This window comes from Hemitrygon akajei, chromosome 4 (genome assembly GCF_048418815.1).
Source record: "Hemitrygon akajei chromosome 4, sHemAka1.3, whole genome shotgun sequence".
Classification (NCBI taxonomy): Eukaryota; Metazoa; Chordata; class Chondrichthyes; order Myliobatiformes; family Dasyatidae; genus Hemitrygon; species Hemitrygon akajei.
In genome coordinates, this window is record NC_133127.1 from 46619960 (window position 1) to 46644435 (window position 24476).

At 39.9% G+C, this 24476-nt stretch overlaps 1 protein-coding gene across 4 annotated transcripts in view; it reads left to right on the forward strand.

The window, feature by feature from the left end:
- Positions 1–24476, forward strand: part of aimp1a (aminoacyl tRNA synthetase complex interacting multifunctional protein 1a) — a 60588-nt gene that overhangs the window by 2957 nt on the left and 33155 nt on the right. For all 4 annotated transcript variants that reach the window (XM_073042495.1, XM_073042494.1, XM_073042497.1 and 1 more), the window contains exon 2: positions 15902–16035. In XM_073042495.1, coding sequence (XP_072898596.1) covers positions 15927–16035 — 109 coding nt within the window. In that variant the 5' untranslated portion in view covers positions 15902–15926. The remainder of the gene's footprint in view (positions 1–15901; positions 16036–24476) is intronic.

Here is a 24476-nt window from a genome sequence, read left to right on the forward strand (position 1 = left end):
TAGGAATAAAAGCTTTTGGATGGAATGTGTTGAGCAATGTTTTTATTATTGATACGCCATACTGTAAAAGCTGAAAGTAATTTAAATATTAAGTTAAACTTTACAAAATATTACCTGTATCATAATTAGACATTCATTTTTATTTATAGTAATGCAACTTTTTAAACACAATTACATTTAGACTCTAGACACTAGAAGACACTAGAATACTACAGCACAGTACAGGCCCTTCGGCCCTCGATGTTGTGCCGACCCATATATTCCTTAAAAAAAGTACTAAACCCACACTACCCCGTAACCCTCTATTTTTCTTTCATCCATGTGCCTGTCCAAGAGGCTCTTAAATACCCCTAATATTTTAGCCTCCACCACCATCCTTGGCAAGTCATTCCAGGCACACACAACCCTCTGTGAAAAAAAAACTTACCCCTGATGTCTCCCCTAAACTTGTCTCCCTTAACTTTGTACACATGCCCTCTGCTGTTTGCTGTTCGTGCCTTGGGAAACAGGTACAGGCTATCCACCCTATCTTTGCCTCTCTTTGTCAGAAAAAAAATTGCCTAACTGAGAATTCTAAGAAATATGGAAATGGGTTTTTTTGTATAATGTTTTACAGTGAGAAAAATCACAGAGAATTACTTTAGTATATTAGTTGTGAGCTTAGTTTGGGAAAAGAAGATGAAAGTATATGTTAAATCCCTTTCCCTCATTTTCATGATCAATTTTTAATAATAATAGGATTCTAGTTCAACAGGATATATCGAGACCAGTACATCTTGGCTCAGTTAAGTGACTGCCCCAATTAGTTGAAGTTTCATGGAAATAATTTTTAAAACTATGATTAACCGAGCAACAAATTATGTATTTAAATGAAATACAGAGCAAATTAGAGCACTACTAATGCTACAACGGTATTATAAAGCTTTGTATTAGTTCCTAATAATCATTGATGGATGAATTTATCCTGTGTAGGCTACTGTGTATGGGGTGTCTAAGGAGGGGTAGCACCTCTGGTGAAGGGGCTAGTTGTGCCTACTCTAGGGCAGCTCATTCACCTTTGGTCCTCTCCAGGCACTCACCTCTCACCTGTGGCTCCAAGTAGATGTTTGCATGCATACACCGCTTTGACAGGCGGGCTAAACCAGATGAGGGTGGCCAGCAGGCCTCATACCCCAGTGAAATAGGGATATGATTATTCTAGTATGTGAAGTCAGCTCTAGCGTACTGAGTGGATGAGATCAACAGTGAGATCCAGTGGCTAAGAAGGCAGTTCTGCAAAGCTTTGTAGAAAGCAAAGGGCATGGTAAGGCACAGATGAAGTCATGGTCATCTGCTACAACCAAGGAAGAGCCCAGCTTGTGACTTCTACTGGTTCCACTGGACCCAGACTTCTGAAGATGGAAGAGTGAAAGTGTCCCAATGCAATGGCTTTTCCACTTTAAAAAACTCTCCCATACAAATTTCACTGTCATTGTCGAATATGATGGACAACCAACATGCTGCCGTGGTGTTGTCAAGGGCAGGTCGTGCCTTACAAACCTGATTGAATTTTTTGAGGATGTGACTAAACACATTGATGAAGGAAGAGCAATAGATGTAGTGTATGTGGATTTTAGCGAGGCATTTGATAAGGTACCCCATGCAAGGCTTGATGAGAAAGTAAGGAGACATGGGATCCAAGGGACATTGCTTTGTGGATCCAGACTGGTTTGCCCACAGAAAGCAAAGAGTGGTTATAGATGGGTCATATTCTGCATGGAAGTCGGTGACCAGTGGTGTGTCTCAGGGATCTGTTCTGGAACCCTTACTCTTCGTGATTTTTGTAAATGACCACGATGAGGAACTGGAGGGATGGGTTAGTAAGGTTGGAGGTGTTGTGGACAAGAGGACACAGGTTTATGGTGCTGGGGAGTAGGTACAGAGGAGATGTCAGGGTTACGTTTTTCACTCAGTGTGATGAGTGCGTGGAATGGGCTGCCAGTAATGGTGGTGGAGGCGGATATGATAGGGCCTTTTAAGAGACTTTTAGGTAAGTACTTGGAGCTTAGAAAAATAGAGGGCTATGGGGAAGTCTAGTAATTTCTACGGTAGGGACATGTTCGGCACAACTTTATGGGCCGAAGGGCCTGTATTGTGCTGTAGGTTTTCTATGTTTCTATGTTCTTTTGATTGTAAATGAACAAAAGGCTCCTGTACCATCTTCCTGATGGCAGCAGTGAGAACAAAGCATGACCTAGATAGTGGGGATCTCTGATGACGGGCGCTGCTTTCCTACGACAGTGTTTCATGTTTGGGAGGGCTTTACCCATGATGGTCTGGACTTAATCCACTACTATTTGTAGAATTTTTCCATTAAAGGGCATTGGTGTTTCCATACCAGGCTATGATGCAGCCAGTCAATATACTTTTAACTACACATCTATAGAAGTTTATCAAACTTTTCAATGTAATGCTGAATCTCTGCAAGCTCCTAAGGAAGTAGAGGTACTTCTGTGCTTTCTTTGTAATTGCATCTACATACTGCACCCAGGACGGGTCCATTAACACAAAGGAACCCTCTCCACCTTTGATCCTCTTTGTATCTCTGGTTTCCCTCTCTTAAACCCTAGAATTAGTTCCTCAGTCCTGTGTAAGTGGTTGTTGTTATAACTCCACTCAGCCAGATTTTCAGTCTTCCTCCTATATGCTGATTCATCACCACCTTTGACTCGGCCTCCAACAGTGATGTCATCAGCAAACTTGAATATGGCATTGGAACTGTGCTTAGCCATGCAGTCATAAGTGTAAAGCAAGTAGAACAGTAGGCTAAGCACACATCCTTGTGGTGCACCAGTGCTAATGGAAACTGGAGGAGATGTTGTTGCCAGTCTGAACTGACTGGGGTCTACAAGTGAGGAAATCCAGGATCCAATTGCACAGGGAGGTATTGAAGCCAAGATCTTTGAGCTTATTGATTAGTTTTGAGAGGATGATATTGAATGCTGAGCTGTAGTCAATAAAGAGTATCCTGATGTATGCCTCTTTGCTGTCCGGATGTGCCAGGGTTGAGTGAAGAGCCAATGAGATGGCATTTGCTACGCTCTTGTTGCTCTGGTAGACAAATTGGAGTAGATCCACGTTGCCTCTCAGGCAAGAGCCAGTATATTTCATTATCTGGATGTAAGTGCAACTGGATGATAGTCATTAAGGCAGGTCACCAGTATAATTGAAGCCTGCTTGAAGCAGGTGGCTACCACACTGCCGAAATGAGAGGTTAAAGGTTTCGGTAAACACAATAGCTAGCTAATCAGCACAGGTCTTTACTACATGATCTGGTACCTCATCTGATCCAGATGCTTTTCGTGGGTTCACCTCATGAAACTGAATTCATAGAATCATCAGTGGATATGGGATTTCACGTGTTCCTCCATGTTCTGACGGGTCAAAGCAAGCATTAAGGGCAGTGAGCTCCTCTGGAAGCAAAGTTTTACTGTCTCCCAAGTCGCTTGATATAACTTTAGAACAGGTGATGGCTTTTAAGCCCTGCCACATCTGTCAAGCATTCTTTATTGAGTCAAGCTCGGTGCAGAATTTCCACTTTACCCATGGAATAGCTTTCCGAAGATTGGACCACTTTCTGGACCTCTTGTAACTTTATTGGTCTCCAGGCTTGAATGCTTTTGAGCTGGCCCTCAGCAGATTTTGGATCTTGTGGTTCATTCTGATTGGAGAAGACACTGAATGATTTAGTGAGGACACGCTCATTTACAGCTATTTTAAAAAAGTTCATTGCAACCATGGTGTATTCATTCAGATCCGTAGATGAGTGTTTGAACACAGCCCAGTCCATTGACTCAAAGCAATCCCATAACCACTCCTCTGCCTCCCCTGACTACCTCTTTGTTGTCCTAATATCTGGTGCTTTACTCTTTAGCCTCTGCTTGTATGCAAGTAAGAGGACAGCCAAGTGATCTGATTTGCCAAAATGCGGTCTGGGCAAGGAGCGGTAGGCATTCGTTATCTTTGTATAATAGCAGTCCAGAATGTTGGGACCTCTGGTGCTGCAGGTTATAAGCTGGTGGTAATTGGGCAGGGTTTTCTTGAAATCAGCCTGTATGAAGTCTGACTATGATTTGGAATGTTTCTGGATGGGTTGTTTCTTGATTGGAGATGACATCATGCAGTATCATGAGTGGTTGATTATGGTCGGCTGTTAGTGGAATGTCAACTCTGGTGGGGGATCATGGATGAGCACACCCTAGATAAATAGAATGGGTGGCATTTGTTTCAAGTCAGGGGAACTTGAGAACAACAAAACCACAGCATCGGAGCACCAACAAGAATTTATCATAAAATACACCTCAGTCTTGCCTTTTCCAAATCAGCAGTTCAGTCCATGCTGTAGATTGAGAATCCTTCTGGGTTGCTCGCTGTGTCTGGCATGCCCAGAGAAAGCCAGGTTTCAATAAAGCATACAATTGAGCAGTCTCTCAGTTGCCTCTGACACAGAAGTCTTGCCCTTGGGTCTTCAATTTTGATCTCTAGTGACTGCATATTTGCCCACAAGATACTGGGTGGTGGAAGCCTCATCCCTCTATGTTGCAGCCTGGCTTGGAGTCCCCCCACCCCACCTCATTTTCCGCCATGGCAATGACAATAGTAAACCAAAAGTAGTGCACCTCATGTCTCTCAGGCATCTTGAGTTCTGCGTTTTGGGCTATGATAACTTGGTGAACATGTCTGAGGTTCCAGGCAACAATCCCATAACCCCTGCCTCCAGCACATCATTGTCTGTAAGTTCTGCCAACTTAAATGGGATCCTGCCACTAAACGCATTTTTCCCTTCTCTCACATTCCACAGGTATTGCTCTCTACGTGACTCCCTTGTCCACTCATCCCTCCCCATTGATCTTCCTCCAGTTTCCTAATCTTGCAAGCAGGACAAGTGCTACATCTGGCCCTAGATTTCCTCCCTTACCACCATTCAGGGCCCCAGTCTTTCCAGGTGAACCAACCTAGAGTCTGTCAGGGTGATGGACTCTCAGCGCAGCCTTCTCTACGTCGGTGAGACCCAACGCAAATTGGGCAACTGCTTCGTCAAGCACCTTTGCTCTGTCCACTACAAAGGTGCCGTTTCCCATTCCCTTTTTAGTCTATGGCCTCCTCTACTGCCATGATGAACACTCAACACTCTCGGGTTGAAGGCGCAATATGTCATATTTCGTCTTGGTAGCTTCCAGCCTGACAGCATGAAAATGGATTTCTCTAACTTCTGGTAATTTCTTCCGCCCTTGAACATTTGAGCTCAAGAGCCAAGAGGTAATGTTACAGCCCTGTAAAGTCCTGGTTAGACCACACTTTGAATATTGTGCTGAGTTTTAGTCACCTCATTATAGGAAGGTTGTGGAAACTTTAGAGCGTGCGGAGGGTAAGCCCCAATTCTTGATAGAGTGAATCTCACTTAAAAAATGGTGACTAATTTTGGATGTTCATAACTGTTGCTTAAATTTCAGCCTCAGCTTTGTTCTATTTCCTAGTTCTCTGCTGACCATTAGTTTATTGCTAACAAGGTTGGCAAAGTTATTCTGTTAATCAGTCTCTTAAAATTGTTGTACAGTTGTATCTTGCGTGAAGTTAACATTTTAATGGAACTATTTCAACCACTGTTATTCCACAATGTTTATTCATCATAGATGCCTTTTTTTAAGTTTTCCAGTGCAATATTGATTATACCAGACCAAAGTCAGAGCTGGCAACAAATTTTACAGTAAAAACAAAGTACTCAACATGTCAGGCAATGGAAAGAAAGAGTCAATGCTTCATGTCAACAGCTTTTCATCAGAAGTCCTTTTTGGATCCAGTAGGAAATTTTGTATAATTAATTTCAAAAACCTTGAGGTGCCCCAGAAAAACCAGACTATTAATTACCTCTAATCAGAATCTGGTTTATGTCACTGTAGTGTCAAATTTGTCAATGAAATTTGTTTTTAGCAATGGTACAGCCTTTTAAATGTTGTACATAAATATAGCAGTCTGTTTGGACACCGCAAACGCCCACAAACAGGGTTGTCGATAAAATTCTTTAGAGCGGGGCTTAAGTTATTGAGCTCTTACTGTTATTACTGAGTAAAGAATAACATGATTGGAGGAAGAGAAGGGTGGAAGGTTTGCAGTTTTCAAAGTAAGCTTGGAGGGGTGAAGTGTCAGACAAGAGACTATTTGAAGATGAGGTAAGACAGATCAGATGGTATGGAATACGAGTGAAAACAAAAGTCTCTGGAGCTGTAGAATTTTCATTCTTCTCTTTCATGGTTGTGTTTATATCAAGGTGAAGGCAAAGGAAGAAAAAGCATTAATTGGAAATTCTGATTTCCATGAATGCATTGAGTTGATTGCAAGAGAAGAATATGTAAATATTTTAACAGAAACATAACATCAAAAGGCAACTAAATAGCACATTTTTGTAAACCAATGGGACTTGATTTGTACACTGCAGTATTTTCAATACTTAAAATTCTTCTGAGCCAAAATGCAGATTCATTAGTAATTTCACACTGACACATGCTTTCCAATTTTGTTTGAAATCAGTTAAAAAATGTGTTTTGAATTAAAAGTTTGCAGACTGGGTAACAATGAAGGAAAAGAGCAAAAGTTTCTGTTTTTTTTTGGCAGCGGATCGAAGTTGGACATCATTCCCAACAATAGCATACCCATATGATATTTGCATCAACTCTGAATCTGTGCTTGATGTCAACATGCTCAACAGTATTCCTCAGCAGTCTGTTCCATCCAGCCTTGCTGCAGTTCTGAATGACAAGAAGTTAAAATTGACATGATTTGTGGATTGGACTCTGTAGTTCACATTGTGTTTCTCGTCGCTACTTCTTCCATTGCTATCTTGGGTGACTTTGAATTGGGGCAGCCTGCAAATAACGAACACTGAGCTGAACTGAATATGCCTGGACTCTTTCGATTTTGTGTTTTATATTCTGTGTTTTTATTTGCTCATGTTTTTTCTCGTCGCTTGCACGATGTTTCTTTTGTGTGTGTGGAGGTGGTGGTTGATTTTTTTTTCCCCTTTGGATGGGTTCCATAGTTTTTGTTTTGTTTCTGTTTGTGGGGAAGGGGTATCTCAGGGTTGTATATTGCATGCATGCTTTGATAATAAATGTGCCTTGAACTTAAAAAGGCCATATTGCTACAAAAAAAGTAGCAAACCTCAAGTCCTGACAGAACTTTAAGAGGTTACTACATGTCTGTGGTGGAGTGCTTCCGCTCCAAATCCACCGTAGTATTCTCTATATCTGAGAAAAGGAGAATATACCAAAGGATTTTGAATAACCAGTAAGTATAACCTTCAAAAACAGCATCATGGATAAGTCTGGAAATTGCAGGACTGAATCTTGCATCAGTGGTCAAGAAGTTGTTGAAGACTCTGAGGGGCAGGATTCATGTTCACATAGAAAGGCAAGGACTCATTAGGATGAGCCAGCATGGTCTTGGGCAGGGGAGAACATGCCTCACCAGTCTGAGTTTTCAGAGGTGGTAATTAAGAAAATTTAAGGCATAGTGGTAGACATGGTTTACATGGACCAGTAAAACTTTTGGAAAGGTCCCTCAAGGTGGGTTTGGCTAGAAAGTTAAGCAAGAGACATGCTGGCAACTCATCTCTAACAAGTATCTAATGCATAGCACTAGACTTCTGAAGTGGGCACTTCTCTGAGCTCTGACTTAGGAAGATGTTACCAGGCAGATACGGTCATGACAAGATGGAAAAAAGACCCTTCAATCAAATTGGTCTGTGTTATAATACTCTATCATTCCAGATTATACAGGTTATTGTATATGAAGTAATTTAAATTGATGCTATGTGAATGATGTCTCACAAAATGACATTAATACTTAGAACTGTATCCCATATTTTTCTTAAAGAAGGCATTTTACTGCATTAACTTTACATTTGGCTCCTTAAACACACCAGCTAGAACAAGATTAGATGGGTATCTTGGTCAACATGAACCAGTTGTCCGAAGGTCCCTTTTCTGTGCTGTACAGCTCTATTTTCAGAAGGCATTTGATAAGGTGACATACATAAAGCTGCTTAACAAGATAAAATCCTATGGCGTTAGAGGATACTGGCATGGATAGAGGACTGGCTGACAGGCAGGAGGCACCAAGTGGGAATAAAAGAGACCTTTTCTGGGTTGACTACCAGTGACTAGTGGTGTTCCTCAGAAGTCAGTATTGTTTGCCAATGATTTGGATAATGGAATTGATGGCTTTGTGGCAAAGTTTGCAGATGATACAAAGATAGGTGGAGGGGTAAGTAGTGCTGAGGAAGCAATGTGATTGCAGCAGGAATTAGACAAATAGGAAGAATGGGCAAAAAAAGTGTCAGATCGAATACAATGTTGGAAAATGTATGATAATGCATTTTGTAAAAAGAACAATAGTGTGGACTGTAATCTAAATGGGGAATAGGTTCAAACATCAGAGGTGCAGAGGGACTTGGGAGTCCACATGCAAGAATCCCAGGAGGTTAATTTGCAGGTTGAGTCTGTGGTAAAGAAGGCAAATGCAATATTGGCATGTATTTCAAGGGGAATAGAATATAAAAGCAAGGAGATAATGCTGAGCCTTTACAAGACACTAGGCAAGCCGCACTTGGAGTATAACAACTGTTTTAGGCCCCTTACTTCGGAAAGGATGTGTTGTTGGAGAGAGCCCAGGAGAAGATTCTGAGAATGAAGGGGTTAACATAGGAGTGTTTGGCAGCTTTGGGCCTGTACTCACTGGGATTTAGAAGAATGGGGGGGGGGGGGGGAGAGCTCATTGAAACCTGTAGAATGCTGAAAAGAACAGATAAGGTGGATGTGGAGAGGATGTTTTCTGTGGTGGAGGTATCCAGAACTAGAGGGCACGACCTCCAAATTGAGGGGCAACCATTTAGAACAGAAGTAAGGAAGAATTTTTTTTTAGCCGGAGAGTAGTGACTCTGTGGTATGCTCTGCCACAGACACACCAAGTCCATGGGTATATTTAAGACAGAAGTTGATCATTTCCTGATCAGTCAGGGCATCAAAGGATATGGCAAGAAGACAGGTGTATGGGGTTGAGTGAGATCTAAGATCAGCCATGATGGACCGGTGAAGCAGACTCGATGGGCTAAATGGCCTCATTCTGCTCCTATATCCTATGGTCTTATAACTGTCTGATTTGCAAGCTTTAAAGAGTTGCTTGCTTCATCTAACAGTTAGTGTGAATGCATTCTGTAAAAACTTTTTGACAGTTATGTGAAGATTTGATTGCCGTGCCTATTTTAAAAACAGCTGTGGTTGACAGATTGGACAAGATATTGACAAGTGTTCTTCCATATTATATAAACATAAAAATATTTAGTGGAATAATCAGCGTGGAGAAAGTTGCCAAAGGAACATGAAATAATTTAGCTGGACATCAGAAAGAAAGTGAGCAAGGGGAAAATTACAGCTTCACAATTGATTTTTCACTAGAAGATGGAGAAGAATGTATATATAATAAAATGGAAAATTCTGGAATGCACAGCTAATCAGCCAAGATCTGAAAAAAGAAATAGCTATTTATGCCATTATTTCTGCTTCAGATTAGTAATGTCATCGGGCATTTTTTTTAAAATGTTATCTTAAACCTGGCTGTTTTTCTTCTGCTGCTGCACCATGCTTTGTTTTGGATAGGTTTAACTTTAGGTTCAAATACAAGGGTTGATGGAAGGCAGAGTTTTCCTGAAATAAATTACATGTCAGAATAAATGCATGTCAAGATTGAGCATTTCCATTCTTGTAAAATATTTCTTAGTTTCGTGCAATAACTTTTCAGTTTGTCACGTGTTTGTGGACTTCCTCAAATGTTTTTGTGCTTTCCCACTTTCAGCTACAAAACCTATCAAATCAGGCCATTTAAAGGGAATTAGTAGATGTCCTTTTTTAAATGTTAATTTACTCAAATGTTTCAATAATAGATTTATTTTAACACAAAATACTTGTAACTATTTATTGCTCTCTGGAATTGCATAAGTCTATATTAAAATAACCTGGTGTTCACCCACCATGTGTGGTCAATTCAAGTGAAAGTAACTTGCACACCATCAATTTTCTTTTTTTGCTTTTGAATAGATATTCAAAGATATCTATTATTCTAAGTAAGTAGTCAGTTCCTTCTTGATCATGATCATGGGTCCCAGGTCCACGCTTATCTAATTTTTGACTTGCTAATAATATTCAGAGTACCTTTCTTCATCACTGTCTCCATATATCCTCTTTCTCAAGTAAGTCCTCCTCCAGAGCTAATGACTTCTGCAGAATTCCACTGACTGACCTGCCGTCCCTTTACCTTTGGAATTTAGCCCATCCTTTGTTCACAGGGAGCTAAATACTCATGTCTAAGAGTTATGTTTAAAAATTACAATGAGATGCTCATTTGAAATTACCCATTACACCAACACATAACTCATTATTTGTTTCCTATGTTGCCTTTTTTTAAAAAAAAATCCTCTGTTGTCAGTATCATGAAATCTTTCATTGCTGGCTTAGGTGAATTGGTCTGTATCTGTATGAACATAGAATAAGAAAACTGGAATGGAAGTTAGTATACCCTTCCTCTTGTTGGCATGGTAGTGTAGTGGTTAATATAACGCTATTACAACACTAGTGACCTAGGTTAAATTCCCGCTGCTGTCTTGAAAGGATTTATATGTTCTCCCCGTGACCATGTGGGTTTCCTCCAGGCGCTCCGGTTTCCTCCACATTCTAAAGACGTAAAGTTTAATAGGTTAATTGGTCACATGGGTGTGGTTGGGCTGGAAGACCTGTTTCCACTCGTGTCACTAAATAATTTAAATTAGCCAATGAATCTGTCAACTTAGAAACATAGAAAACCTACAGCACAATACAGGCCCTTTTCCGTAATGAATACTTTACCTCAGTATTCACTAAGTACCTCTGCTATTTCCTCCAGTTCCGTACATACTTTCCCACTGTCACACTTGATAGATCTTATTCTTTCATGTCTTATCCTCTTGCTCTTCACATACTTGAAGAATGTCTTGGAGTTTTCCTTAATACTGCCCACCAAGGCTTTCTCATGGTCCCTTCTGGCTCTCCTAATTTCCTTCTTAAGCTCCTTCCTGTTAGCCTTATAATCTTCCAGATCTCTAACATTACCTAGCTCTCTGAACCTTTCATAAGCTTTTCTTCTTGACTAGATTTACTACAACCTTTGTACACCATGGTTCCTGTACCCTACCATAACTTCCCTGTCTCATTGCAATGTGCCTATACAGAACTCTACACAAATATTCCCTGAATATTTTCCACATTTCTGCCATACTTTTCCCTGAGAACATCTCTTTCCAATTTAAGCCTCCGATTTCCTGCCTGATAGCCTCATAATTCCCCTTACTCCAATTAAATGCTTTTCTAACTTGTCTGTTCCTATCTCTCTCCAATGCTATTGTAAAGGATATAGAATTATGATCACTATCTCCAAAATGCTCTCCCACTGAGAGATCTGATACTTGACCAGGTTCAGCTCCCAATACCAAATCAAGTACAGCCTCTCCTCTTGTAGGCTTATCTACATACTGTGTCAAGAAACCTTCCTGAACACACCTAACAAACTCCACCCCATCTAAACCCCTTGCTCTAGGGAGATGCCAATCGATATTTGGGAAATTAAAATCTCCCATCATGACAACTCTTATTATTACACCTTTCCAGGATCTGTTTCTCTATGTGCTCCTCAATATCCCTGTTACTATTAGGTGGCCTATAAAAAAACACCCAGTAAAGTTATTGACCCCTTCCTGTTCCTAACTTCTACCCACAGAGACTCCGTAAACAATCCCTCTATGGCGTCCATCTTTTCTGTAGCCGTGACCCTATCTCTGATCAAAAGTGCCACGCCCCCACCTCTTTAGGCTCCCTCCCTGTCCTTTCTGAAACATCTAAAACCCGGCACTTGAAGTAACCATTCCTGTCCCTGGGCCATCCAATTCTCTGTAATGGTCACCCCATCATATTTCCAAGTACTGATCCATGCTCTAAGCTCATCTGCTTTGTTCACAATACTCCTTGCATTAAAATAGACACATTTCAAGCCTTAGGTCTGAGCGCGTCCCTTCTGTATCACCTGCCTATCCTCTCTCTCGCACTGTCTACAAGTTTTCTCTATTTGTGAGCTCACCTTCTCTTCCCCGGTCTCTTCAGTTCGGTTCCCACCAAAGCATGTCTTTGGGATGTGGGAGGAAACTCCTGCAGCCATGGGGAAAATATGGAAAGGGCACAGAGATACCAATCAAGGTGAGAATTGAACCTGGCATTTGAGTCAACAGAATGTCACCATCCAGACTTCATTATTTACTTATTTTTCAAAGGCAAAGTATTTTTGTAAGGTTTTGCCTTCTTCAAAATGATAATCCTAAAATTAAAAAAACTGACAATGTAGAAGTTAGCATTTGCCTCATATAATGTGAAATACAGTGTGGTGGTTAGAAAATCAATATGAGTGGGCTTAATTTTAAGGTGTTTGGAGGAGGATGTCAGAGATAGATTCTTTACACATTGGGATGTGCTGCCAGAGGTGGTGGTAGTGATAGATTCTTTAGGGACAATTAGAAAGGCACATGGATGATCGAGAAATGGAGGGCTATGCACGCGGGAGAGAAGGGTGGGATTGATCTTGGAGTATTTGAAAGATCAGCACAGCATCATGGGCTGAGGGTCTTGTGCTGTGCTATAATGTAATGTTCTGTATTCTGTCTTCAGTTGCTTTGATCAAAACCAAAATTCTTTATTATATTGGGGTGCCAGACAAGCCTAATCTTAATATTTGTATTAGTCTTCATATGTAGCAGCTTTGAATATGAAATCAAATTTCAGATACTGAGCAACACACACAATGCTGGAGGAACTCAGCAGGCCAGGCAGAATCTATGGAAAATGTTGATGTTTTGGGCGGAGACCCTTCAGAAGGACTGGAGAAAAAAAGCTAAGTAATATATTTAAAAGGTGGGGGGAGTTGAGAGACAAACACAAGGCGATAGGTGAAATCTGAAGTGGAGAGGAATGAAGTAAAGTGCTGGGAAGCTGATTGGTGAAAGAGATACAGGGCTAGAGAGGGAGAGTCTGAAAGAGGACAGAAGGCCATGGAAGAAAGAAAAGGAGGGAGGTACTGGGTGGGCGATGAGATAAAGTGAGAGAACAAAAAGTAGGTGGGAAATGTCAAGGGAGGGTCATTGCCAGAAGTTCGAGAAATCAATGTTCATACCATCAGTTTGGAGGCTACCCAGACGGAATATAAGGTGTTGTTCGTTCAACCTAATTCAGATACTGGGCTTGAAATTGAAGAAGAGGGTGTTTCCCAGATGCAGAGAGTGATCACAGAATTGTATCTAATTTGCAAAAGTTAACTTTTAAAAATTTGTCCCTTGTGACTCTGGTAATATTTTTTCATTAGTTAATTTGTACTTGTATAGTACTCAGTTGTGTTTATTGCCATATTCGCAAGTACATGTATTCACAACTTACAGCATCACAGGCAAATAGCATATGAGCAGCATTCAAAGGAAAACATAAATTAAACAAAAATTATACACAATCTTTATAAGACAATGCGTTTACAACAAAAAAGGTCAAATTTAGTGCAGATTGGTTGCAGTCTTTCTAAACTAGTGATTAGGGTTGTGCTGATTGGTTCAGGAACCAAATGGTTGCAGGGAAGTAGATGTTCATGAACCTAGTGTCCTGTTGATTTGTAATAGCAGCACAAATGATGCAGTGTGGAATGAAGTATCATTGATGTATCCTCTAGTCACTAAATAATAACCAGGTGTAAAGTGCATTTCAAAATGTCTACTGATGGGATGTCCATTTAAAATTTTAAATGTCTTCTTCCCCCAGTGTCTAAAGCTCTCCCTGCTACAGCTGGGATAACAAAAGCTGTGTGTAGGCATTTTGAATATACGTTGTAATTTAGAATTAAGACAAGTCTTTAAGCTCCACGTTTGCACTATAATTGTCATCATTTTTTGTTAGTGTAAAATTGGCAAATGTAGAAGGATTTTTTTTCTGAATTCAAATAGCCATTTTCATTAGCAGTTAATAAAGGAAAACTGACTTTCTTAAAATCAGACTAAAATTTGGCATGTTATTAAAGTGAATCTTCTCAACTCTTTCCAATTCTGTTCTGTTGTATATTCTTTTTAATAATGAAATTAATCGGTTAAATCTGCCTGAATGCAACTTTAACTGTAATCTGCATATAGCTGGTATATTGGTACATTTTTATAAATTATTCAAATGACCCTTGCTCACAATAGCATTTTTAAAAAGTATTAACTTGATTTTCTTTGCTATTGAATTATTTGCTTAACATTGTTGTTATTTTTCTTTTAAATAGTTAAAATCAGCTGTTTCAGTCCATGATACCTTCTGACTTTAGATGCCACATTAGGAGTTATGGTGAAAACAGTGAAGCTAATGTCCTGCAGTACCAGCACACTACATCTTTATAGCTTTTGATCCAATTCTTAGCTAGTTGAAAATCCTAAAGAAAAATGGAAATTGCTGGAAAAACTTGCTTAGCATTCAGCAGTTAGTAGAAGAGAAATTAACATTTGTTCATGACTTTCCACCTGAATGGTTTCTGCATTTCTATTTGCGTTTTGCTTTGCTTCATTCTTTCCTACCCATCCCTTCCTCCTCATTGGTTCTGCATTTGATTTATACACTTATTTCCTCATGTCTCATGTTTTTCCTGACTCTTGCCTAAATCGTGGACTAGCGTTTGTACTGATTAACGCCAGGTGTTGTACAGAATTAATCAGACCTCCCACCTGACACTATCGTTAAAATTATTGCTTAGCAGATGAGCAGCATGAGAAGAATAATTTAAAACTGATGAAAACTTATATATGTATAATTACAAAATCCAGAAGCCTTAATTTTAACACTTGACAAGTTTGGATTAACTTCCTGTTGGTAATTTTCATTATTTACTTGAAACACTTTTTAAACCAAATCCTAAATTGTCGCTCTGCTTTAGGTAAAGATACTACTCAAATCAAAATCAAGTAATTCCAGTTATGAGAAGACAGTATCTTCCATGTAAAATGAAAGTTAATATTTTCTTTTCTGACCATACAATATACTGATGTTTTAACCCCATCTTTTCGATGATTTTTGTCCCATGTTTTTCTGTCCTGAAGTTGCTGATTTCTTGCATTGATATAGTTGGAATTCTGGAAAATCTGTGATATGTCAAACAGAGGCCACTTTAATGTGTGCCTGGGCTTGTGTGACACAAAACTGCTAAACCAAGAAGAGCAGAGTGTTAGATGTATGGGAACACCATTGCCTGCATTTTCTCTACATTGCACTCTAAATTGGTTTGGAAGTGCTGTATGTCACAATTACTTCACTATTGCTCAGTCAAAATCCTGGGAGATGCTCCCCAACAGCACTGAATTTTCATCAGAAGGATTGCAGTGGGCAAGAAGATGGCTCACAAACATCATCTATTAGAAACAAGCACTAAATGCTAACCTGACCAGCAATGCTTGTGACCTGAAAAATGAATAGTCTTCTAAGAAGCTGCAACATCTTATTTTATGATAAACTCCTAAATGCAAAAAAATTCAGAAACATCAAAGAATAACTGGCTTAAGAAATTGGTACTAAATTTTGAAACCTTAAATGATATTAGCAGATTATGTGAAAAAAGAATTATGATGCAAAATTTTCATTCTGTTCGACATTATCTGTGCTGTGAAAGAATGAAAAATCTCTGATGGAACATCTAGTTCTTGTACAACTCATTTCCGAACTGGAAACTTTCAATATTGTGCATAGACATCTTTGTGAGCACTGAGATTCTTCTTCTTTCTCAGGTTTCTGATTCGTCAATTGGTAAGGATGTCTGGTGATCGTGCTCTATTAAATCGATTGGAGCAGAGGGCTGTAGAGGCAGACCAGGTCATTGAATACCTTAAACAGCAAGTGGCATTACTTAAAGAGAAAGCAAGTAAGTTTGGAATGTATTAATTTGTCAATGTATTATTATGCTTGCCTTTCTTATTACTTTGACATGAGCTCTGTCTTAACAAGAGTCAGCAGTGACTGTGCAACACACAAAATGCTGGAGGAACACAGCAGGCCAGGCAGCATCTATGAAAAAGAGTAAACAGTTGCAGTTTTGAGCCGAGACCCTTCATCAGTATTGGAAAAAGGATGAGAAGTCAGATATGACATGCCTCTAACATTTTGTGATTGTTTACTCTTTTCAATGGATGCTGTCTGGCATGCTGAGTTCCTCCAGCATTTTGTGTATGTTGCTTGGATTTCCAGCATCTGCAGATTTTCTTGTGTTTATACAACTGACAATGTGCATCAGCCCGAGCTTGAGATGGATTGGGGTGTGGACTCTCAGCAATCCAGTAGTTATGCCCAATAAAAAGTTATTTTAATAGGAGAAAACAGAAACTTACACCAATTGGTCACAAATGTAAAATAATTTCTCCAAAAATAAGTAAACAATAGTGACATACAGTTGTAAGAAAAGGTTTGTGAACCCTTTGTGATTAAATACTGCATTATCTACGCAGGAAATGTGGTCTGATCTTCATCCAAGTTGAAATAAAAGACAAACACAATCTGCCTAAACTAATAACACACAGACAATTGTACTACTTCACATGAATACTGAGTATACAATTTGAACAATCACAGTCTAGCTTAAAAAAGTGAACCTCTGGGGTAATACCTTTGACAAAAGCTATTTGGAGTTGGGTATTCCAATCAATGAGATGAGATTGGAGAGGAGCCACAGAGCCTGCTCTTCTCAAGAAAAATCTGTTTATGTGCACCATTCCTTGATCAAAACAACTTTCGGAGGACCTTGAAAGAAGAATTGTAGAGATGCACGAAGCTGGAAAAGGCTACAAAAGCATTTCTAAAGATCTGAGTGTTCACCAGCCCACAGTAATAGCAATTGTCTACAAATGGAGGAAGTTCAGTGCTGTTGCTATTCTCCCTAGGAGTGGGCGTCCTGCAAAGGCCATACCAAGAGTACAACATGCAATGCTGAAGGAGTTGAAAAAGAACCCAAGGTTAACACTAAAAGACCTAGAGAAATACCTAGAACTTCCTGAAGTCTCCATTAATGTGTCCACTATAAGAAAAATACTGAACAAGAATGGTGTTCAAAGTAATATTTATTATTAGAGTACATATGTGTCATCACATACAACCCTCCAACTCTTAGATTTGGGCATACTAGCAGATCTATAGAATCTATAGAACAGTAACTGTAAACAGGATCAATGGACAACAAATTGTGTAAATGCAAATATAAATAAATAGCAATAAATAATGAGCATGAAATAATAAGATGGAGTCCTTCAACCATCGATTGAATGAACACCAGAAGTAGAATGAGTGTAGTAATCCCCTTTTGTTCAAGACCCTGATGGTTGAGGAGTAGTAACTGTTCTTGAACCTGGTGGCGAGAGTCCTGAGGCACTTGTACCTGATGGCAGTAAAGAGAAAAGAGCATGGCCTCGGTGTGAGAATCTTTGATGATGGATACTGCTTTTCTCGGCCAAATTTCATATCAATATGTTCAGTGGTTGGTAGGGTTTTACCCATGATGTACTGGGGTGAATCCACTACCTTTTGTAGGATTTTCCACTCATGGGCATTGGCGTTCCCATACGAGGCTGTAATGCAGCCGGTCAGCACACTTTCCACCTCACATCTATAGATGTTTGCCAAGGGCTCTTGATTGTATGCCATATCACCGCAGGCCCCTGAGGAAGTAGAGGTGCTGTCGTATTTTCTTTGCAATTATGTGATGGGTCCAGGACAGATTCTCTGAGTTGGTGACATCTAGGAATTTAAAGTTACTGACCCTTTCCACCTCTGATCCTTCAATGATTACTGGCTCATGGACCTCTGGTTTCCCTCTCCTGAAGTCTATAATCAGTTCCTTGGTCTTGCTGACATGGAATGAGAGGTTGTTGTTATTACACCACTTGGCCAAATTTTCAGTCTCCCTCCTCTATGCTGATTCATCACCACCTTTGATACAGCCCACAACAGTGGTGTCATCATCAAACTTTTATATGGTGTTGGTGCTGTACTTAGCCACATAGTCATCGGTGTTAAAGTGAGTGGAGCAGGGGTCTAAGCACATATCCTTGTGGTTCGCTTATGCTGATGGAGATTGTGGAGGAGGTGTTTGTGAAAGGACAGCACGGAGGAAACCAATGCTCTCCAAAAGAAAAATTGCTGCACATCTCACGTTTACAAAAGACCACCAGGGTGTTCCACAGTATTCCTGGGACAATATCCTGTGGATAGATAAGACAAAAGTTAGACATTTTGGCAGAAATGCATACTGTTATGTTTGGAGGAAAGAGGGCACTGCATACCAAAACCTCATCCCAACTGTAAGGCATGGTGGAAGGAGCATCATGATTTGGGGCTGCTTTGCTGCCTCAGGGCCTGGACAGCTTGCAATCGTTGAGGGAACAATGAATTCAAAATTGTATCAAGACCTCTTACAGGAGAATGTCAAGGTAGCGATCCGTCACCTAAAGCTTAATAGAACTTGGATGATGCAACAAAGCAACAATCTGAAACGCAAGAGTAAATCAATAACAGAATGATTTAAGAGAAGAAAATTTGTGGTTTAGAATGGCCAAGTCAGAGTCCAGACCTTAACCCAATCGAGATGCTGATCTTTTTTCTGTAATGTTAAGCTACTTGTAAATCTTGATTGTGCTTGATGTATTAAATTGTATCACATTGTATTAAGTTGCATAGTATTTAAATTTTTCAGATTATTTGAACTAAATCTATGATGCTTGTTCTTGCTGTAGTTGATTCTGAATCTAAATCGTGGCAGGTCATTGACTGCAGTTCCTCAAGTGGGTATTTATAATTCACCCTCTGTAATTCTTGGATAAGAGCAGTAACTGTTAGTAATTTATAACAGCTTTAATTGGGTAAAATAACCCAAGCCCTTCCTGGAATATCATCAAAAAGAGTGAAGTACCAAGTCACAAAGATATTTTGACAGATAACTAGAATACTGGTCAAAAACTTAATGTATCTTAATGAAGATGAAAGAGGCAAAAAAGTTTAAGAAGCAGATTTGATAGTTTGGACACAGTGCTTTGAAGAGTGAAGAAATCTGACAATATTAGGTCAAGGAGCTGGAGGGAACACTAAGATCTCAAAACATTATAGGGTTAGTTAGAAACAGTTGTGCAAATAAGATGGGGTGAAAATGTTGAGGGATTTGAAAATTTGGATAAGAATTTTAAAATTGAGCCATTTCCAGTTTGAAAGTCAAAAGATGTGTTGGTCATCAAGGATGATGTGTGAATGGAATTCAATGATATTAGTGTGCAGAGCGTAAGTTTACTCTGAGCTCATTTTACTGAAAGTGGGAAATTGGAGCCAAAAAAATATCTACTGGATGTCTGCAGTGTTCGAGCAATGTCTATGGGGAAGGCCCTATAGATGTTTCAGGTTGAAAAGTTTCTGAACTGGATTGCATTAAAATGTAGTTTGGAGCTAACAACGGGAAGATTGTGGTTTTGAGTCAAGATGAACTGAAAAACAGTAAATGTGAATGACGGTTGCAGGGTTAGATATCGATTACCTTAGTGATAGAGGGGATGTGCAGTGAGAAATGCAACTGGGGTCAAATAGGATGACAAACTTGGGGTCAAAGAAGATGAAAACTGACCTAAGAAATCTCTCCTAATTGTTGTAAAAGTTTGTTGTGTGAAATGTAATATTCAAAGGTGATTTGCTTTGAGGTACTGAGAGGTAATGTTTGTAGAACTGTATAACAGTAGGAATTGCAACTTTGAAGACTTTATGGAGAGAAAACCGAAAAAAAGACATTTTGAATTTTTAGCCCAATGCGTTAAACTTAATAATGCATTCATTTCAGATTTGATATGTTCCTGGCTTTAGTTTGGAATGTAGCCAAGAATCATGTTTGGAAGTTGTGATGATTAATATTCCAGAGTGAAACAGATTTTTGGCTGTTTCCATGTACTAAGACCACAGTACAAGATAGTTACTTGGCACCGATTGGTGTTCATGTCACACTTGAATATGAAGGTTTTTTTGTTTTTTTAGACTGTGGACTTCAGTTTGATCATTAACAACTTAGTTTTATTTATTAAACCATGTTAGCATAGGGAAACAAATTTTCTACACTAATGTAGCAGAAAAGAATGTTTAATGTAGTGTAGTTGCTATTTATTTAGCTTTATCCTTGCAGCGTAGAAGAATAAATGTAATTTGCCACCAGGTTTGTGGAGGAACTTTTTTCCGATTTAAAAAAAAAAGCTTAAAATCTGATTTATCGACTGAGTTCAGTTCTTGAAGCATTTCAGCTGAAATTTAACTAACTAGTGTATCTTTCACAAAAAGGATCGAGGAGTAATTAACTTGCCATTTTAATGGCTTTAATTACTCCAAAGAAGTTTGTGTTTTATGTTAGGGTTTTGGCATAGATTGGAAACTTAAATGGGATATGAAAAATCACTTTGACACATGCAAGAGCAGTCACAGAGAAACCATAAGTTGGGATGTGCCTGGGTGGGTAAGGGAAGATAGTCAGGAACATTCAATAGTTTTTTAACGGCAGGATAGAAGCTTTCCTTGAGCCTGATGGTACTTGCTTTTAGTATCTTCTTTTACTATCTTCTGCCCAGTTGGACATGGGAGAAGACGGAATGTCCAAAGTGGGTGGCATCTTTGATTATTCTGGCTGCTTTACCGAAGCACTGCGGAATGTAGACAGTCTATACAGAGGAGGCTGGTTTCCGTGATCTGTTGAGCTGTGTCCACAACTCTGAAGTTTCTTTCAGACACAGGCAGAGAAGATTCCATACCAAGCCCATGATGCATCCAGATCGGATGCTTTCTATGGCGCATCGATTAAAAGTTGGTGAGGGTCAACAGAGAGATGCCAAATTTCTTCAGCATCCTGATGAAATAAAAGCACTGGCAAACTTTCTTGGCTGTGGTGTCTGTGTGTTTGGATCAGGATTCAATATGTTAATCTCCTCAAAACTAATCAGTAAGCTTCAAGACCTTAGCCTCAATACTTGTGCAATTGGATCCTCAATTTCCTCACTTGCAGACCCAGTCAGTTCAGATTGGCAACAACATCTCCTACACAATCTCCATCAGCACAGGTGCAACACAAGGCTGTGTGCTTTGCCCCCTGCTCTGCATGCTTTACACTTATGACCGTGTAGCTAAACACAGCCCAATGCCATATTCAAGTTTGCTTACAACATCACTGTCATAGGCCAAATCAAAGGTAGTGATGAATCAGTGTATAAGAGGGAGATTAAAAATCTGGCTGAGTGGTGCCATAACAACCTGTTGAAGTCAACAAAACCAAGGAGCTTATTATTGACCTCAGGAGTGAAAAACCAGTGGTCCAAGACCCAGTCTTCATCAGAGGTCAGCAACTTTAAATTCCTTGGTGTTATCATTTAAGAGGACCTATCCTGGGCTCAGCACTTAAGTGCATTTACAAGGAAAACATGATAGCACTTCTACTTCCTTAGGAGTTGGTCAGTGTTTCAGATGACATGCTGAATCTTCACAGACTTTCATAGGTGTGTGGGTGAGAGTATATCGACTGGCTGAATCACAGCCTGGTATGGAAATAGCAATCCCCTGGGATGGAAAATCCTACAAAGCAGTGGATACAGCATAGGTAAAGCCCTTCAAACCATTGAGTGCATCTACATGGAGCACTGTCCCAGAAACGCAGCATCCATCGTCAGGGACCCCCACTGCCCAGGCCATGCCCTCTTCTCACTACTGCCATCAGGAAGAACCTCAAGACTCACACCACCAGGTTCAGGAACAGTTGCTACCCCTCAGCCATCAGGCTGTTAAACCAAACAGGATAACTTTACTAAACTTCATTGACCTGTTTCCATAACCTATAGACTCGCTTCTCATATTCTCAGTATTTATTGCTGCCTCTTCCTCTTGTTACTTACCAGCAACAATGGATGTAGAATGGAGTCGGGGAATTATTGCAAAACAACTAAATTTATTAACATTTATGCAGAAGTATAGAAAATTAAACAAACAACTAACTTAAACAGAAGTTAATGGCATTATGTGTCTATAGCTACCTAACAGTCAAACTTAGAAACAATCTTTAACAAAGTCTTACGCACAGTCTTAGAGTGGCAGTTTAAAAAGTCCGGGTGATTCATGAAATAAGTGAGAGGAGAGACTTGTATATTCACGATGCAACGAAGAGACGATCTTGGAGATTCACAATACGGCGGAGAAGCGATCTCGAAGAAACAGTTACCGTAGTTTGCAGCCACTGGGTACCTTTTCTGAAGAGTCCAAGAAGAGCGAGATTTCACAGAGTAACTGACAGGGAATGTCCCTTTTGCCGAAATGGTCACCACACAACACTGGAGACCATGCAGGGGTTAACCAAAAGTATGTGCCACAACCCACGTATGGATTTTACGAAATTTCGAAATGCACAAAGTGCTGCCAGCTAACCCAGTCCTTTGGGTTCGTTCGAAGCCTACAATCTTCACACTCTCTCTCTCTTCCCGTTGATTCCTTAACGACTCCTTACCAAGCGACTGCCCAATCTCTAACAATCGGTCTGTGTTTTTCTTTTTATACCGTTGGTATACGTCATCAAGTGAAGCTTATAGAAACGAAACTGCGGATTCCCAGCAAAGCAAAACTACGATCACGTGACGCCCACAGGAATCGAAACTACAAGCTTCCAGCAAAACAAGACCATAGATATATCACACTTAGTAAACAAAAATAGTGCCACGTGACATCCACAGGAATCAAAACTGTGGACCTTAACACTCTTCACACAGTTTGTTGTCTTTTACACACTGGTTTTTTACCCAGTTGGTGCAGTCTTTCATTGATTCTACTATGGTTATTGGATTTATTGAGTATGCCTGCAAGGAAGTGAATGTCAGGGTTGTATGTGGTGCCAAATATACTTTGATAATAAATTTACTTTGAACTTTGAGGACATGCTGTTGTGATGTTGGTGATGCTCTCAACTCTCGATCCTAGCACTCTTGATATAAACAGAAGTGCACTGCTCCCCCTCGCCCTTCCTGAAGTTATGATCAGCTCTTTTGTTTTGCTGAAATTGAGGGAAAGGTTGTTATCATGACACCATGTCACTAGGCTCTCCATCTCCTTTCTGTACTCAGTCTCTTCATTAGTTGAGATCCATTACATTATCATGGTATCATCTGCAAACGTGTAAGTGGAAATGGAGCACAATGTGGCCACACTGTCATGGGTGTATGATAGAGTAGCAGGCTGAGGGGCACCCATGTTGAGAATGATCATTTTGTTGCTGCTGATGCCTATCCTAACTAATTGTAATCTGTCAGTTAGGATGTCAAGTATCCAGTTGGAAAGGGAGGTGTTGATTCCCATGTTTAGGAGATTGGGAATGTATGTAAAGAACTGAACTGGTTTATTAAGACAACATCCTGCAAGTTGCTGGCTCACAGCAGGAGGCCACTTAAGCGATTTGCTTCCAAAATTAGTCTCTTGGGCTACGTCCACACTATGCCGGATAAATCTGTAACAGAAGCTTTTTCTCTTCATTTTTACCCTCCGTCCACACTAAAACGGCATTTTCGTCCCCCGAAACCGGAGCTTTTCAGAAACGCTTTCCAGGGTGGATATTTTTGAAAATGCTGCTTGGGCAGATCAGTGTGGATGGGGTAACCGGAGACTTCTGAAAACGCTGTCAGACGGCAGCGCGCTATTTCATTGTTTTCTTGAACGTAACCTAACAATTTCAGAACAAACGGCAACGAGACTGAAGCCAGAAGAGTTGGAAATTTACTCACCAAGTACTTTGACCCATAACTTACAGAATAAATAAGTATACTCACTTTGCCCTGTTTTGTCCTTGTATGAAGATGGTTTACCTATTTATGCAAGTACTTCTCTGACAATAGACGTGTAACAGCCTAGTAACATTGTATGGAAATACAAGATAATACTGATGCAGACATGTTTTATACATTTAACAAGGTGTTTTATTAATGCAACAGAGTTAGTCAGTATTTCAATGTTTGTCGTCAGCCAGGCCAATCTGTCCGTAAACTCCCCGTCGGTTGCCTCCATATGCTCCAGTATTTGTTTTTTTTTCTATTTTTAAGTTCTCCTGCGCGAGAGTCAACAGCTGTCCGTCGTTTTAAGTTTTTCTAGTCTGTAACTACACAAACGCGCACTTTCACAGCGAGATTTGACACCAAACATGCCGCTTGTTTTTCGGTAGATGTGTCCTGTGCATGCCCAGTAGGAGATTCACCGAAATCTCCGTTTCAATGTGGATAGAGATATTTTTAAAAATGCGTAGTGTGGACACCTATCGTTTTTATGCAAAAACGG